The sequence below is a fragment of the Pseudorasbora parva genome, chromosome 24 (assembly GCF_024679245.1).
Source record: "Pseudorasbora parva isolate DD20220531a chromosome 24, ASM2467924v1, whole genome shotgun sequence".
Taxonomy (NCBI): Eukaryota; Metazoa; Chordata; class Actinopteri; order Cypriniformes; family Gobionidae; genus Pseudorasbora; species Pseudorasbora parva.
The window spans coordinates 20,477,804-20,496,557 of record NC_090195.1 but is presented as its reverse complement, the minus strand read 5'-3'; the positions used below and the strand labels follow the sequence as shown (position 1 = coordinate 20,496,557).

The window sequence follows — 18,754 nt, the reverse complement described above, 5'->3', positions numbered from 1 at the left end:
TATTTGATAAGATAACATTTTATTAAAAATACACTTATATTTAGCAGCTGTAAAGATAACGAATATCAGCATTTTATTATAAAACAGCTGATGATATTGAATTCTTAAGTAAATACACTAAGAATCATTAAGTGAATTTGGTGCTCTAACAACACTGCATGCAAATAAACAATGGTATAAGTTGGCGCAATTAATTTTTATTGAATCCCCCCCAAAGTGTCTTTCCTACTGGGACCAACTGAATGTAGTTAATGCTTGCTTTCTACGCTCCGTGTCCGTGAGCGATAGGCTGTCAGATTCTCTCCACTTCATCTTGAAGGCTTCCATGTTATCCTTGTTGGATGCCCCCCCTGTGAGAGCCAGGTCGATAGAGGTGCTTGGCCCTGTCGATCCATCACCTCCCGCCCTGTCCGTAAATTGGCCTCATAGGCATAGAGCTCATCTCTAGGGGAAAGCGCCACTGTTTAGCCAAGGCAGTGAAGGAAATGAAAATGCAATCAGGGAAACCATTAAAGCGGCTTAGAAAAATTACTCCTCACTGTCCTTTCACAAAGTCCTCCGTTCGTCTTCCCCCACTCGCCTTTTAGTCCGCACTGAGATATTTACCTTTGACACATTTCACATTCCGCTTTTTTTCCGTTCGTTTGAATCCAACGGTGAGCTGATGAATGCGACCCGCAAAGTAGCGCACGTCAAGATTTATCGATCGAGGTTACTAATGCCTTCGCTGAGTGGTGGCGTGTTATCTAAAGCAGGGGAGGGATGTGGGGGTGTCACCTAGGGTCCCGGGACAGCGCTACTTCAGATCTGATGTTCTCAACGACAGAGATTGACCACTTCCAGGTTGAGGGGCTAGACTAAACATATTTCAGCCCATCAGTGATTCGGCAGGCTCACTCTATCTCATTAGAAAAATAATGATGTAATTGACTGTTGTTACAATAGATAGTCGGATATTTATCTTTGAGCCCGCTGTTTGGTGATGGGCCGCCGGGCCTTTATCACAAGCCTGTCTTCTCCCGCTTGATTCATGGTCTTTGTCTGGCAGTGCGAAAGCAGATGCTGCTTATTTACTCAGAGACTGTAATGGCACACACACACAACACCGGTAATTACCCTTTTGATTGCAATTTATTGGCCACAGGAGAGGATGAGTTATGCGCTTTGTACCGTAGAGGAATCTGCATCCAAATCCATCAAAAGTCCAAGCCTAATTTTTAGCCAGCATGCAGGGCTTAGGACGCAAGGCTGTTGAAACATACCTTACATTTCAGAGTAAATTTAGTCGCAAAGGAGGGTTTTGATTGAATAATTTAGAGACTTATTCATGTGTTGGAATGCTGTTGTTTTCATTCCCTCTCCGTTTGTTTCCATATCGTGCATATGTTCCCTGAAGTAAATTAAATGCATATTGAAGTCAAATAGCAGAGTATTAAGTTGGCCTACGGATGATTTATACAGCATTCAGGAAGTCATTTTGTTGCTCGCGCTTTCATAGCAGTCCTGAGAACTGTTCGTTTACAGAGCAAACTCAGAATGCCTTTAAATTATTGTCTGGAATATTGAACAATTTCCTGGCTGAATAATGTTCTCCTTATTGAGCCTTCTGCACACTTGTCATCAATCACCAAAACAAATTTAATTTAAACCTGATTTATTACTGGTCCAAACGCCGCTGGGAATTTACATGCATGCTGCAGCCGTACAATATGTTCCATTATAGATAAGAGCTCGTTTTCCAGAGATTTCACAACTAGATAAGACATTCCACACATAAAAACCCCCAAAAGTGTTCCTTAAATGGACAAATATATGTGCCGTGATAGAACGGCTTTTCAGCGTTCACAGTGATTTGACTGTCATCCCTGCAGATGTGATGGCATAAACTCACTAATGTGGCTCATTGTCATCTACTGCACTCATTTCCTGTGCTTTGGCCAGCTTAAACTCAAATTTTCACATTAGCACATGATGAACTATTCTTTGAGATGTTAAGTCAGAGTCTGGGTTTTTGTCAAGTTTCTGTAAGGAGGATTGGATTTGTTTCAGGCCTGTCTTGACCGTTTATCGACTATGAGGCTTTCCGAATGTTAGAATTGAAAAGCAACCATTTAGGCCACACTTAATATATTTAACTATTTAGCCATTTAAGCCCAAAAATATTTAAAAATCCATGCAGAAAAGTACCTCTCTCTCTCTCTCTCTCTCTCTCTCTCTCTCTCTCTCTCTCTCTCTCTCTCTCTCTCTCTCTCTCTCTCTCTCTCTCTCTCTCTCTCTCTCTCTCTCTCTCTCTCTCTCTCTCTCTCTCTCTTTTTTTTCTAGAGAGAGAGAGAGAGACAGAGGATATGTCACAAGACCTTTTAAATAAATTGTTTTGTTTAAACTTGATATTCATCAAAGAATCCTGAAAAATAATCTATATTGATATTAATAAGAAATGTTTCTTGAGCACCTAATCAGCATAGAATGATTTCTGAAGGATCATGTGACTGAAGACTGGATTAATGATGCTGAAAATTCAGCTGTCGTCATCTCATGAATAAATTCTATATTAAAACATATTGAAATAGAAAACTGTTACTTTAAGTTGTAATATTATTTCACAATATTACTGTATTTTTGAGCCAAACAAAAAGGCTCAAGGCTTTTGCAGCCTTGATGAGCATAAGAGACTTGTAGAAAATTTTTTTCTATTTTTATTTATATTTATGAGTGTTTTAAAAGACAAAAAAATGTGACGCTTGGTTACCAAACGTTCAAAGTCAAAAGCCTTTTAGGCATGTTTAAGTGTAAATTAAACATTTAAATACTTTTTCTGACCACTGTGTACTATATCTTTAGAGTATAAGATATGATAAATCTAAGATAATGTGATATTTGATACATAGCACTCATCAAAGTCTGTTCTATCTGAGAAGGACACACACATATAGATACAACAGGGTGCCTGACACAATTAGCTGGCGTTATTTGATCCGGCCAAATGCTGATTAATCAGTGTGAGGAATGCACAAACATCTGTGCGTGTGTGGTGTCCCCGCCTCATGAGTGGGTTGGGGTGCTGGGGGGTTTGGGTTCAGAGGGAATAGGCTGTCAGCTGTGAGAAATATGTCATGGTTGTTGCGTCCCATACAGCACATCTGGTGCTCATTGGCAGGATGCTGGAGAGAGCATCAGCCCCGACAACCAGGTGGATCTGCCAATTCTCAACCCGCTTCTGTCACTGCGAGGGTCTCCCCTCAGCAACTGCACTCTCACTATTCTCTTTTTCTTGCACTCTGTCCCTCTTGAGCCATGATTCTCAGTCACAGTAATTTTATTTGGACCTGCTGAACGAGGCTTTAGGGATTGTGACAGACATGCAGACTATCATGTTCTGTAAGATTTTCTAACGTCCGGCTGAGGAGAGAAGCATCTGCCTGTAATCTCTGATGGCCAACTTATATACAGTCCTGCAGGATACACTTCCTTTTTATAAAGGATGCATTTAAGGCAATTATGGCCTATGTGCATTTGATGGGGTTGGGTAAAACTATGTTAAGTGATAAAGAAGAATTTAAGGCTTCCTTTTCCTTTCATGCTGGAATTTGGATTAATTTGGCTACCTCATACAGTTAAATGTTGAATGGAAGTGACAGGAAGAGGAATTTGCTGAATGCTATCCATTAAAAATTACACAAATGATATGAACTAATTATGCAGATTTATTGATTTACTCGTGTGCTTTTTAAGTAATTTTGAGCTTATTAGATATGTACAGTGTTGTTATTGTTAACTAAAACTACAAAACAATGTATACATTGAAATAAAGCTGACATTAAACAAATATTTTTAAGTCTGCCTTGGTAACTAACTGAAATTAATTAATTGAAGTACTGAAATTACAAAAACTTAAATAAATTAGTGGTGTAAAAACGATTAATCGCGATTAATCATATACAAAATAAATGTTTGTATTTACTTAATGTGTGTGTACTGTATATAATTATTATGTATATATAAATACTCACAGTACACTGTATATAAATATAAATTTATATAATTTATATTATACACCAATCAGGCATAACATTATGACGACTGACAGGTGAAGTGAATAACACTGATTATCTCTTCATCACGGCACCTGTTAGTGGGTGAGATATATTAGGTAGAAAGTGAACATTTTGTCCTCAAAGTTGATGTGTTAGAAGCAGGAAAAATGGGCAAGTGTAAAGATTTGAACAAGTTTGACAAGTGCCAAATCTATCTCCAAAACTGCAGCTCTTGTGGGGTGTTCCCAGTCTGCAGGGGTCAGTATCTATCAAAAGTAATCCAAGGAAGGAACAGTGATGAACCGGTGACCGGTTGTATATAACCGGTGATATATATATATATGTGTGTGTGTGTGTATATATATATATATATATATAAATAATTGTACACAGTACAGACATATATACTATATAAACATACATAGTATGTATGAACGTTTATTTTAGATGCGAATACAGTCACTATTAAGAAATTTGACAGCACTAAAAGAAACTGAAATTAAAGCAAAATAGAAATATTAAACACAAAAAACATTTAGTACAGCCATTAAAATGCAAATATATTTTAATTTTGCCATATAGCAGCACATAATTTCCACCACATTGTTTTCAGATAACTTTATACCAATAAATACTGACATCAGATTTGAGTCTGATCATAGAAAATATTTTGTTCTGGGAAGTGAAATGCTCTTCGTATATGCCATTTTAAACTTTTAAACTAACAACAAATATATTTGAAACCATTTTTATTCTGTGTCCATTAGGTATTTTATGTTTTTTGTTTTGTTTTGTTTTTTCAGTTTAAAACTTATGGACAAACTTAATGGATTTATTGAAGTCTCTCATTGACTTTTTGGAGCAAAACAGGATATCAGTTACACCTGAGTTATCAGATGTTATTTCAGCACACTTGATTTATTTTTTGCATATCGGTCCATAGCGTGGCTGATCGGCAGTGTAAATCCCACTCATTGGCTGGAGGACATGCAAGCCTGAAAACATTGACCTAATAACATTAGATAAACGTTAGATAAACAGAGATCTAGAAAGAGCCAAACAAAACAAAGGGAGCAGAAAGCATCCTGTCAGTCTCAGGTTTCTGATAGTAAGTGTTATTTAAAAAGCAGCTGATGTGGGTTATGTTGTCTTACTCAAAGCCATCTGTTTCCTTACCTCACACAGGCTGCTCTTAGTGCCTTGAAACAGCTGTCAGAACAAGGACTGGACCCAGTGGATGGACCAATCGAGGTGGAAAATGGATCATGTGACATGTATGTACACACAGAGCCGTAAGTACGCCACACCACCCGCACCTCCATTTCAGAAAGGATCACATATGTAAATGACTCCCAACAAGAAGAACTCCGCTATCTCGATGATGTGATATAAATGGCACAAGTGCTTTAGAGGCAGTCTGGGTAGCCATTGCCTTTATATAAACTGTTAGGAGATTCTCAAGATGATTTAACGAAATGGACGTGATTTATACTTTTTTCCATTTAAATATTTACAGATCATCATGTTAGCGGCCTTGAAATGCTTCCCATGTGTTGTTCCAAGCAGAGTTAGCTTAATTTAAGCCAATATATTGGCCTGATACTGGCATAAACCAGAATTAATTCAGTGTTTTGAATGCTGCTCTGAAATTCATGATGTAAGAACAGTTCATTACATAAGTAAATGTGAGTTCATTTGAAAACAACTATCACAATAACTGTTTGAATGATTCATTACAAGTTGTGGGGTGGGGGACACACAATAAAAAGCGTCATCTTTGCTTGTGAATTTTAATTTTGCGATTTGACCTGCCTAATTGATTTGCATAATGGAAGATCTGTTCACGTTACGTGGTTGATTAACCTGATGCTGTGTTTTTTCTCTAAAACAAAACTCTCAAAATATACCCCCCCCCCCCCCAATTTCCCTCTATTAGGCTTTTTCAAATATTCCCTTTCATGCAGTATGTAATGTAGCTATAAATGAATGTAAACGGTCTGCAAAGCTGTGAAGCCGAAAGTGCACAATAAATAAAGTATTTGTCTTTTAAAAGAAAGAATCGACTCTGAACCGCCTAAACAAGTCGTCAGAAATTCCACTTCCGTGACCTGCATACATAATGTGGTAACCAGTGTGCAAGTTACTCTGGAAATGTAATTTGCTTACTGATTACTCATTTTAAAAGTAATTGTGTTACTTTCCTGATTACTTTATTTAAAAAGTAATTAGTTACATTACTAGTTACGTTACTAGCCCCCACCACACCCCCTCTAAAAACAGAATAACCTCTTCAGCCTGTTGTGTCAAATTTAGATCTGCTCATGTGTCTCATACTTTTTAAGCGTTTAACAATGTTGCGTGCTTTAACCAATGACACACGACTGTGTTGAGTTTATGAATGCTAATGCTCAGTCAGAGGCACAGGGCCGGCCCTGACCAATTTGCTGCCCTAGATAAGATTTTACTTGGTGCCTCTTGTTTTAAGGTTTTTATATGTTGGTTGTTTTTATAATAAAATAAAAAAAATTAAAAAAAAACAAACACACACACACAAACGTCTGGTTCACTATCTTTGTGGGGACTCTCCATAGAAGTAATGGTTTTTATACTGTACAAACCGTATCTACTATCCCCCTACACTGCCCCTAAACCTACACCTACAACCTACACACACACACACACACACACACACACACACACACACACACACACACACACACAGCCCCTATCACAGGAAACATTCTGCATTTTTACTTTCTAAAAAAAACTCAACCTGTATGATTTATAAGCCTTTTGAAAAGTGGGGACCAGCTCACATTTCAATGAGCCGGTTGAAAAGTGATTACTATCAGCTATTACTCTCCTTATGGGGACATTTGGTCCCCACAATGTAATATAAACAGGGACACACACACATATATACAAAAATGTGTGTATACGTATATCCTCCACTAAACTATGCATGCTCATGTTTTCACCATGAATTAAACTTTTTAAGAAATTTTCATATTTAGTGTGCATTTTATTTAATTGTTTAGCTATTTTAGATAAACCTGTATATAAATATCCTTACTAATTTCAGAAAATAAATTTTACTAACGCCATATATCCCCTTACAATTGCACAACTGAGTAAAAACATTAGGCTATTAAAAAATGATATATGTTTATAAACAATTGACATGATTTTTTACAGATTCTGATCACAGGTTAAAGATAAAAATAACTTAATAACTATTAATTAGCAAACATTCATTTTTAGATAATGCATTTAGTGCATAAACTGTTCATTCATTTCATCACTTTACCTCTGTTTTTTTCCCCCTTATTCCTTTATTTTCCTGAATCAGAGGGCTTCGGTCTTTTTGACACATTGGCCATAAATAATTAGGCAACTTTCCAACTTTCACTGGCACGAGCGAACCAGCACATTCCTGTCTGTTAGATGCACGAGAGGCGACGCAACAACAAATTCCCACCGTTAAACTGATCGCGCGTTCAATATCGGACACACTAAAGCACTCGCTGGGCAGGAGATTGATGCGGTGGTCTGGGAATTTGTTTAAGGTTTTTTTGGTAATATTTCAAATTAATATTAATAAAAAGTAGCAGTAATAAAACCAGAAAAATCACTCATTTTGGCGCCCCTATGGACGAGTGGCTCCCCTAGCATTTGCCTATTCCGCCTATGCCACGGGCCGGCCCTGCAGGGGCATTAAGGTTAGTAATAGCTGAAACACCGGGGGTTTGTTCAGTGCACGCAATTTAACAAATTCTCTCATCATAAACTGATAAACATAAAAATATTTGGTGATTGTACTCTTGAAAGCATCTAATATAAATTCGTGCCCACTTTGTATTAGGTGGCCTTAACTACTATGCACAACATTTTAATTACTAATTTGATAAAATGCACTTATTGTGTACGTACGTTTTTACATTGCACTTACATTTTGAAAATTACCTGCATGTAATTACACCTGTAATTAATTTCTGTAGTCTCATTTATAATGACACTTTCCTTACACCTAACCCTACCCTTAAACTTACCCATCCCACCACACCTGTCCCTAACTCTACCCGTATCCACCTCACTATCAGCAGAAGAGTTTTGCATTAATTATGAACACAATAAGTACATTGTACTTATTTTTTGATGTAAGTACATAGTAGTTAAGGCCACCTAATATAAAGTGGGGCCGGATATTCTTTGTACAGTCAGCTTAATCCTTTTGCAGAACTTTGTGAGACCGCAATGAACTAAGATTTGTGACATGAGTAAGAAGAGTGCTGCATTTGGTAAGGCAATGGTTAGGCTATTTATTTGCCATGCCAAGTCACGGATATGCTTGCCTCAAATTCAAATTATAGTGGTTTGTGAACATAACCACTTTAATAACAAGAGTGTTTATGCTGGGACGTGTCAGGACGTCGTGTGTGCTTTGAAAAAACTATTTCTCTTTTTTTAGAATCTAGATGATAAAACACTGCATTCTGTCAGCAATGATGTTGCACAGCTGTAACTTAAAGTGACCTGGGCTTGGAGCTATACTCTAATTACTATTTTGGAAATTATATTGTATTAAATTACTCCATTACTAAAAAAGAAAGCAAAATACACTTTCAAAGGATGAGGAAGTAAAAAGTTGGTGGCTAAAATAACCACAGTGATACAACAGCAGGATAACCTTTTGATGATTGCTTCTCAAATGTAAATTTCCAAAATTTTAAGCATTTTGGATTTCCAAAATGCTTATCCATTAAATAACTACATATAGTACCCCCTATACTCACCAATACACTACCCACTTTGCACCAACATGCTCCTCAGAATCACAACCTGTAAGTATGATTCATTATTGATGTATATATTTTCTACCAGGTGTTGAAAATCCGTGGTCTCTGGCTGACTCACGTGATTACTGTCTTCCTGAAATGCTTATTTTTATCATCTATAGGCCACTGTTATCTAAAATGGTGTCCATTAATGCGGATTGTCTGTTGTTCTTACTACTTTGAGTAAAGATAAATGATGAAGCAAGATTTGCATTACAATCTCTAATGTTACATCAGTCATTCATGTTAGTGCTTGGCTAATGTATGCGCTGTTATTGATACAATAATGATACAGTTCCCACGCATGCACCACAATAAATGAGAAATATACACAACAGTTTGTTGATGGACATAATGCTGTTAATGCTGATGGTGAGGAATTACAGTTGCAACATCTCAAAGTTTACCTCAAACTGAGTAGCGTATCATAGAGAAACGTCCCGCTCAAGTCATCAATGTGATAGAGGTCCCGGTTGGATAACTAGTTCTTTCAATGTTTCATCATCGGACTCGCGCTCAGATTGATATGGTAAAATAATTTCTATTGTTACTGTCTTTACAGTGTGTACAATCGCTGAGCTTTAGGATGCCTCCAGAGCTGAAGTTCAGTTATGGTAATGAACTTTTTGTTTCTAACATGCGCTCTAAGCGGTAGACCAATCACAACAGACTAGGCCGTCTGGAGGAATTTAGAGAGATTGAATCTTCGGACGAGTCATTTGAGAATCATTGGAAAATGTGGTGATGTGCAATTTATATCATGAGGAAAAGTGTTTTTTGACCTTTGATGCATGTAAACTTGTAGAAAACATCCAAAACAAAATTAGCAACCTTTAAATTTGCATAAAATGGGCACTTAAAGCATTAAAAAGTGTTTTTTTAATGCTTTAAGTGTTATTTATACCGTTGAAGCGCAATAAGCAGCGAAAGAGATTTTGGTACACACTGTCTGAGAGATGCACGCCAATGAAGCCGCTGCTCATACAGCGTGTGAGCTCTGAAGTACTTTTTTAATTGAGCTTGAAAGGCTAAATACACATACTTGTGTGTCAAAATGTCTGTCTTTGCAAGTATCTTTGCGAACACAGTCATTTTATGACTTAAGCGAACATAAAGGGTTGAGAAAAAAATGCATGTGAATTAGTATATTGGATCCATGCATTCGGTCTTAAAGTAACAGTAGCCTAATATATCTGCTGCTGACCGTCATTAATGTTAATCAAACAACAAAGACAAAATCTCTCATGCTCTTGACTGAATCACTTTTGTGACTTTAATAAGAATAAATGTAGGCCTATATTTCATTTACACAGTGAAGTCAATGCAGTTATTTTTTTTATATATTTGATTACTTTACAATTTATGTAGCATTTCATATTTCTTGCACTTGTCGTTTTTCAGTTTGCTTTCATATATGCTTGTAATTAGATTCTTTTTTCTTATTGTATTACTGTTTACTTCAGTAAGCATGAGAGTTTTTTTTTTTAGTATTTGTTTTTTGTAATATTGAAATTGCTGAGAGGAATTATGACATTTTAATGGTATCAAAAATAATGAATCATCATAACTTTATTTAAAGCAAAAATTACTATATCGTGTTATATTTCATTATTGTGAAATACAGTTACTCACACCGTGATTTTTGGTCATATCGCCAGCTAACTACAGGGTGTCGGAAGGTATGAGCCGTTCATGATGTCTCCCAACTTCCTGTTGAGTAGGAAACACGTGAATGCAGGAAAGAGAACTACACATAAACACTTTCTCACACATACACACACACACGCGCACACACACACACACACACACACACACACACACGCACACACACGCACAGTATAGTAAATATCAGTGGCAGGTGGAGCTCCTTTCTGATTTTGAGCTGCAGAGACGGACATGATTTGTCCTTTAAATGTCAACGTCTGAAACCTGGCAGCTCATTTCACTTAATCACTAAAAGGATTATAGACACACGCACACGCACACACACACACTGCACACTGGCTGAGCTTATCACTTTCACAGAGTGCTTGAAGCACACGCACACAATATGCATTTCCCCTCATTTCCCCCTGGTATTGCCCACTTCCCCAATCGGTCCACCCGCAGTGGAAACCCTCACAGCGCTATACTCAGTGTCTTTGCATGATCTTTATCCTCCTGTAATCAGAGGGATTGCTGTGGGAAAAATGAATCTCTGGCATATCCGTGATGAACAGGGCAGGAGAATGAAATATGAGAATGGAAATGATAGACACACCAGAACGGAAATCACACCAACCCGCTCAAGAATATTTTCATAGTAGGTGTGCCGTAGGAAAAGGTTAAAGAAATGTTTATTTACAGTGGCTTCAGCTTCTCAGTGCAGCCGTGAGCTAGAACAGAACAAAGAGGAAAAATGACCTAGAACAGCAGCCCATATAGGTCACAATGAAAGGGGCTGATGGGAGGGAAATCCTTCAGGAAGAATCATTAAGATCCATTCTACTGTACCTCACTGCTTTCATTTAAACCATTCAAAGGTTTTTTATATTTTTGACAATTTGTTTGATCAAAAATACAGTAAAAACTGTAATATTGTGAAATATTACAATACAAAATAAAGGTTTTCTGTTTTAATGTATGTACAATGTAATGCATTCCTGTGGTGACAGCTGATTTTTTTAGCATCATTACTCCAGTCTTCAATCACATGATCCTTCAGAAATCATTCTATGATGATGATTTGGTGATGTGTCATATTTTTGTGGAAAATGTGAGGCATTCTAAGTTCTAAAAAACCTATTTTATTTAAAATAGAAATCTTTCGCAACTTAATGCCTTTACAGTCACTTTTGATCAATTTAATGTGTGCTGCTTAAATAAAAACTTGACCAAAGTTTTGAACTGTAGTGTATTAAATAAGTTAAATTAAATAAGTTATTACATATCAAATCACAATATATTTTTGATTTATTATTATTATTATTATATAAATATTATTTATTTATCCTAATTGTTTATTCATTTTCATTTATATTTATTACAGATTTCTATTATTCTGTATTTTATATAAATTTTATTGTTTTTTAATTATTTACCGTTTTTAGTGCCGTCAAATCGATTAATTGCTTCTAACATAAATGTTTGTAAATATATAATGTGTGTGTGTGTGTGTGTATATCAGAGTGTTTTCATATGCAATATTTTCATATTGTAATATTTTCACAGTTACTCTCCAAATTAATGTAGAAATAACCTAAAGGCAGCATATTTTAAATATTTGTTGAAATGGTATCTTTTTATGAATGAAGGCCAGTATCATTAATAGTAATACTGTTACCGATGTCTCTATTAAATTCACTGTAAAAAAAATTCTAATGCTTTCAACTAATTATTATTTATTATTTAACTAGTTCCACAGATTTTTTACGTTCACTCAATTTCATTCTAGAAATTGTTACCTGAATTAATATTTTTTAATTGGCTCAAACTTGACTTCAACATTGAAATGTACGTTTGCTCAATTATATTTAAAGTTAATTGAATTAATAATTTTTAGTCGGCTCAAACTTGACTTCAACTTTAAAATGTACGTTTACTCAACCTGTTTTTATAATTAATTCAACTAAAACATTTTAATTAGGGGTTTCATTTTTAAATGGTTTTAATTGTTACTAGAAATTGCAGTGGAACTAGTTACAACATGTTATAGCGAGGATAAAAGCAAACGAAAGCACATTGTATCATCTGCATTTATAACATTTGTCATCCAAACAATACATTTTCATAAGAATTAATTTCAAATTTCTTTAAATAATAAAAAAATGACCAAAGCCCTTGTCACATTCCTTTAATGTCTTTAATGCACCTTTAGTTTTGAAAATACACACACAGTCGAAGTAGATCACCAAAAAGGAAAATTTTTATTATTTGATTGTATTTATTGTTATAATTTTTTTAACATGTATAGAGATTTTTTTAAACGTGATGGATGGTAGATATTCACCATTGCAGTATAATTCAAAGCTGTCAATTTCAACATTTATTATGCTTCTTAATTGCATAAGTTGTACAATAAATCAAGATTAAACCTTAATACCTCAGCAATTTTAGCATAATTCTATTATTGTTAGTTCAGGAGTGAAAGATGTACACTGATCAGGTATAACATTATGACCACTGACAGGTGAAGTGAATAACTGATTATCTCTTCATCACGGCACCTGTTAGTGGGTGGGATATATTAGGCAGCAAGGGAACATTTTGTTCTCAAAGTTGATGATAAAATGGATAAGCGTAAGGATTTGAGTGAGTTTGACAAGGGCCAAATTGTGATGGCTAGATGACAGATAATAGACAGTGAATAGATGGGTCAGAGCATATCCAAAACTGGATATGGGCGGCCAAGGCTCATTGATGCGCGTGGAGAGTGAAGGCTGGCCCTTGTTTTCCGATCAAACAGACGAGCTACTGTACCTCAAATTGCTCAAGAAGTTAATGCTGGTTCTGATAGAAAGGTGTCAGAATGCACAGTGCCTCGCAGTTTGTTGCGTATGGGGCTGCATAGCCGCAGACCAGTCAGGTGCCAACAGTGGGCACCTGAGCATCAGAACTGGACCACGGAGTAATGGAAGAAAGTGGCCTTATCTGATGATTCATGTTTTCTTTTACATCACGTGGATGGCCAGTGTGTGTGTGTGTGTGCCACTTAACTGGGGAACACATGGCACCAGGATGCACTATGGGAAGAAGGCAAGCCGCCGGAGGCAGTGTAATGCTTTGGGCAATGTTCTTCTGGGAAACCTTGGGTCCTGCCATGCATGTGGATGTTACTTTGACAGGGACCACCTACCTAAGCATTGTTGCAGACCATGTACACCCTTTCATGGAAACAGTATTCCCTGGTGGCTGTGGCCTATTTCAGCAGGATAATGTGCCAAGCCACAAAGCAAAAATTGTTCAGTAATGGTTTGAGGAGCACAACAAGTTTGAGGTGTTGACCTGGCCTCCAAAGTCCCCAGATCGCAATCCAATCGAGCATCTGTGGGATGTGCTGAACAAACAGGTCCTACCCATGGAGGCCCCACCTCGCAACTTACAGGACTTAAATGATCTGCTGCTAACATCTTGGCGCCAGTTACCACAACATACCTTCAGGGGTCTAGTGGAGTATATGCCTCGATGGGTCAGGGCAGTTTTGCAGTAACAATAATAATACAGCGCAGGATCACGGTGGACCAACACAATATTAGGAAGGTGGTCATAATGTTATGCCTGATCAGTGTATATAAACACACACACGTATATATGTACAAACTTTTATGTTAGAATATGATTAATCGTGAAACAGCTCTTATTATATTATTATTGTTATCATCTAACTAGTCATCATTAATCTTCATTTACACCTGTTTGTTCTGCAGACAAGCGAAACGTCTTGCCGAGAGGACAGACAACAAACCGACTAACTCAGGCACCACTGCTCAGGACTGCAAGGATTCAAAGGCCGTCGTCTAGGAGCTGATCCCACCCTTATGTGCCCTCGCCCCAAAAGCCCCCACGACCGCCGCTGCATCCTTCTACACGTGTCAACATGCAATATGGTGGATGTGTCCCATGAATACTAAATGACAAAAAAATGCATTCTTTGAGTCTATGTGAAGACAACACTATCTTAACACAACATTTATTTACTCTAGAGTTAACTAAAAGAGCAAGCAAGTGAACTTAAAAAAAATGATAAAAATGTAATGCATGATAATGTTTGAAAATCAAGGGAAATTTCCCCATTTGATAGATGTTTAAATATTATTTTCACCTTGCCTCCAAGTGATATGGATTTAAACAGGCTTATGTCATGCCATTAGTATAAACGAAACATTATTGGGGAAAACAAAGTTGTGTATCTTAGTTGGGGGGGTTATATTATTTTCCTTTTCTCTTTAATCTATGAATAATAATGCTTGAGTATTTAAGTATTAACCAATGCCAGTGCTGTGAAGTCGTAGTTGTTGTCTTCATATATAGTCACCCAGCTTACCGTGTATGCTGACATAAAGCATTCATCTATCTATATGGATGTATATGACTTGTAGAATATCATACGCAGAGGAAAAGAAAAACATAAACTACGAGTGTAAACCAATGGATAAAGCTGATGCTAGAGGTGAACAGCGCAGGATCACGGGCGATACAGCTGATCCACGGGATCCGAAATTGCCTCTTGCCTTCTATAAAGTTCCTTGAAATTAGAATTTTGTTCAAGATTCTTGACAGAAACGCAAGAGCATAGTGATCCGTGCATCTTAAGCAAAGTCCTGTTTGATGATTGTTCTCTTCTGTCTTCAGTTTTGTCCAGCACATCTACACCTATGTTGTGTGTTGTATTGACTCGATGCATCAACTGAGTGCTTTTAAGGACTGCATTCTGGAGAAAAGAGAGGCTGTGATCAATAGACAGGCTTTCTTTTCTAAACAAAAGAGTCATAGATTTATCTGAAACTGGTAACTCACCGGAAGAGCGTTTTTCTCTCCCTGAAGATATACAGTGTAATAACAGACATGTCAGTTACTTAAAATGCAGTAAAATCACATCAGTTCATGTTGAAACCATTGGTGTCTGTTGTCTTCTTTTCCAATTGATTATACCATGATGTTAATAAATATTTCCAGGTTCAAATGGAAAAGAAAATCCCAGATTTTATACCACATTATGTGCAGTATGGTCGAGAAGTCTGAGTTCACCTCTGATTTATGGACCCCAATGTACATAAATGCAAAAAAGGGGGATCTAACACTTCTTGGTAAGCTCCGAATGACCATGTTCTTTGTAGCTACACAACCGGATTTGTATTTTCCAGCCAACACATGGGTGTGAATTAAAAACCACAGGCGATTTGCTCAAGCATATGGCGTAGTGCTGTGTCATATCTAAAGGGACTTTAAGGCTCAATAACACACGAAGGAGCATCCATGAGTGTTTCAGACATTGCGACACCGCAGTCTAAAAATAAATCCATAGCATACTAGTCCATTCAGTATCACCAAGGAAACCAAGTCATTCATTCATAGAGGAAGATTCCTTCTCTACATTACGTTATTGAAAATGATTTTTGCAGGCAACAAATGCTCTATTGCCAGTAGTGCAGTGGAGTATGAAGTACCACTCACACAGAAATCACTTTCAAATCAGCTTTTTGGCCTCCAAACATGGCAAATGCGGGGAAACAGGGTTGCCAACTCTCACGCATCTGGCGTGAGACTCACGCTTTCAGGCTCTGTGTCACGCTCTCACTCCGCCCAACTCAATCTCACGCCAAATTGCCAAACCTACTTTTGATATTAAACAAAGCTATAAGCTTTAATTTTTTTAAATGTGTTTTAATGAAATTCAAACAATAAATAGCGTTTTGGCGCTAATGTGGCATAATGTCAAAGCCAGAGGCGTTGAAAAGAGTTGCATGCTCTCGTCTCCCTGCGGTGCGCGCTGGTCACGTGGCCCATGAGCGCTCAATACTTCTAGCGCTGTGCCAATGAATTTAAATCGCTTAAGCGGATACACAACAGTTTCACCATATAGATGTTTGCTGCAAGTTTTGGTAAACAGTACAGCATAGTGTTAGTGTTTATTGATTATTAAGTTAGCCATATTTACAGGATCGTTTTATTATGGAGAGTGATAGAGATTCAACATTGTTAACATTAATGTTATTCTTGTATTTAGCCCTCAGGTTTTCCTTACTAATAGGTCACACTCATACTCATTAAATTATATTTATTGAATATTTTGAGGATATCTTTTGGTACTAAATACTATTTGTGCAACAATTATTGTCAATAAATGACCACTTAAAATATTTTTCTTCTAATATTTGTATTTCTTCTAAAATTTATATTACAATTAGTGTAGTAATTAATATTAAAATAGAGAATTCCAATTCAAAGAGTCATTTTGTGGCTAAAAAATATTAATGTTTATTTGTAATGCCATTAGGTGCCTTATGGCTCTTTAATAAATATACATGTATCTAATCTAGTTGCTACTATCTAGTTATACTAGATATAAACTGATACTGAATCAAGATCAAAAGCATTACCCCCCCCCCCCCCCGGCCCTCAAAAAATCTCACTCCAGCCTAACTTTAAAGTTGGCAACCCTGGGGGAAATCTTTCACCCTTGCATGAAATTCCTGATTGCATGGATTCCTAATGAAATGGCTGGATTTTACCCACAGAAATGTATCAAACAGTAATTGGCCGCGCCTTTTACATCTTAGCAAATGTATAGCAACAAGCTAAAAACACTTTGAGCACCTTAAAAAATGCATAGCAACATGCCACTCAGAATCTTTGCAAATTTGTAGCAATTCCCTAAAAAACTAAAATATAACATTAGCAATGTGTTAAAAAGAACGCCTTAGCAAATTAATAGCAATGTTAGAACACCGTAGCAAGTATAGCTACTCGCTTAACAGCACTTATCATATATTTACAAAATGTTAAACACAATCTGAGTAATTTAGCAAATGTTTAGCACACTCATAAAACACTCAGACCACCTTGGCAAAAGAATAGCAACGTGAAAAACCATAACACTAGCAATGCGTTAAAAAACATCTTAGCAAATTTATAGCAATGTGCTAAAAACACCCAGACCACAGCAGACATCTTAGCAGTTATCAAATATATTGCTATATATTTGATAAGTCCTCAGTGTTTTTAACCCATTGCTATATATATGTGTGTGTGTGTGTGTGTGTGTGTGTGTGTGTGTGTGTGTGTGTGTGTGTGTGTGTGTGTGTGTGTGTGTGTGTGTGTGTGTGTGTGTGTGTGTGTGTGTGTGTGTGTGTGTGTGTGTGTGTGTGTGTGTATATGTGTATATATATATATATATATATATATATATATATATATATATATATATATATATATATATATATATAGCAACGGGTTAAAAACACCCCGAGCACCTTAGCACTTATCAACAGGCTAAAAACAATCCGAGCACTATAGCACTTACCAAATATATAGCAACACACTAAAACTGTCTGAGCACATTAACAAATGTTTAGCAACCCCTAAAATCCCTGACAACACTGTAGCAAATGCATAGTAGTATAGCAATTGCATAGCAGTATTTTTTTTATTTTAAATGAATAACTGTCGGTGAAATTAAATGTGTCATTCTTCAAATGTTATGCTGTTGAAAGCTAACAGTCATTGCCAATGAGAATGTCCTGTTTGACCCATATAAAGCTGTTAACTCTGGCTTTTTTTTGCTATGGGGAAACAAAGTTGATTGATTTTCCACTGGAATTAAGTGTTATCGACCAAATTAGTGCTTATGTTACTCTACTGAGTGAAAGGAAAAAGAAATCCATCAGGATGTGCAAGTGAACCATTTCATCTTGTGTTTTGAATTTCTGGCATGGTGAAGCTTAATTATTTTCTTAGTGGGGAGCAGCATCAGTAGACTGATCCTATCTGACAATAACTGCAGCTGTGGGAGTTTTGATGTGTCAATATTTCACTGTCTTTGTATTAACGGTAATCTCTCGGTATGGACCATCAGTCAGGCCAATTATCCGACTCAAATGCCTCCACTGCAGGCTACTGACGTCTGTTGCCTTAAGATCAGTGCTTTTCAACACTTAAAGATCATTGGCTTCCCAAATAACTGGATATCTGCAGTGCATGTTGCTATGCATTTGTGAATGACTGTGACCCATTATAAGGTGACCAGATTTCCGAAATGGATTCTTTCCTAGTTCATTGTTCTAAATGTAATTGAAATCTCACTTCGTATGTATGTATGTTTTTATTTTTATTTTTTATAAATGGAGATAATATAATTTACTGATATAACATAACTGTAACTCTAAAATAACTTTTTATCGTAGGTAC

General features: G+C 36.6%; 1 protein-coding gene across 2 annotated transcripts in view; it reads left to right on the top strand.

Annotated features, from left to right (window-relative positions):
* The window catches only part of stau2 (staufen double-stranded RNA binding protein 2), a 149,926-nt gene extending 134,466 nt beyond the window's left edge, over positions 1-15,460 (top strand). The window contains exons 14-15 of one of the 2 annotated variants that reach the window (XM_067434823.1): positions 5,220-5,308; positions 14,275-15,460. In XM_067434823.1, coding sequence (XP_067290924.1) covers positions 5,220-5,308; positions 14,275-14,368 — 183 coding nt within the window. In that variant the 3' untranslated portion in view covers positions 14,369-15,460. Of the gene's footprint in view, positions 1-5,219; positions 5,327-14,274 lie in introns of both variants that reach the window. The other variant, XM_067434822.1, reaches the window with a different exon arrangement.
* The last annotated feature ends 3,294 nt before the right edge of the window (positions 15,461-18,754 follow it).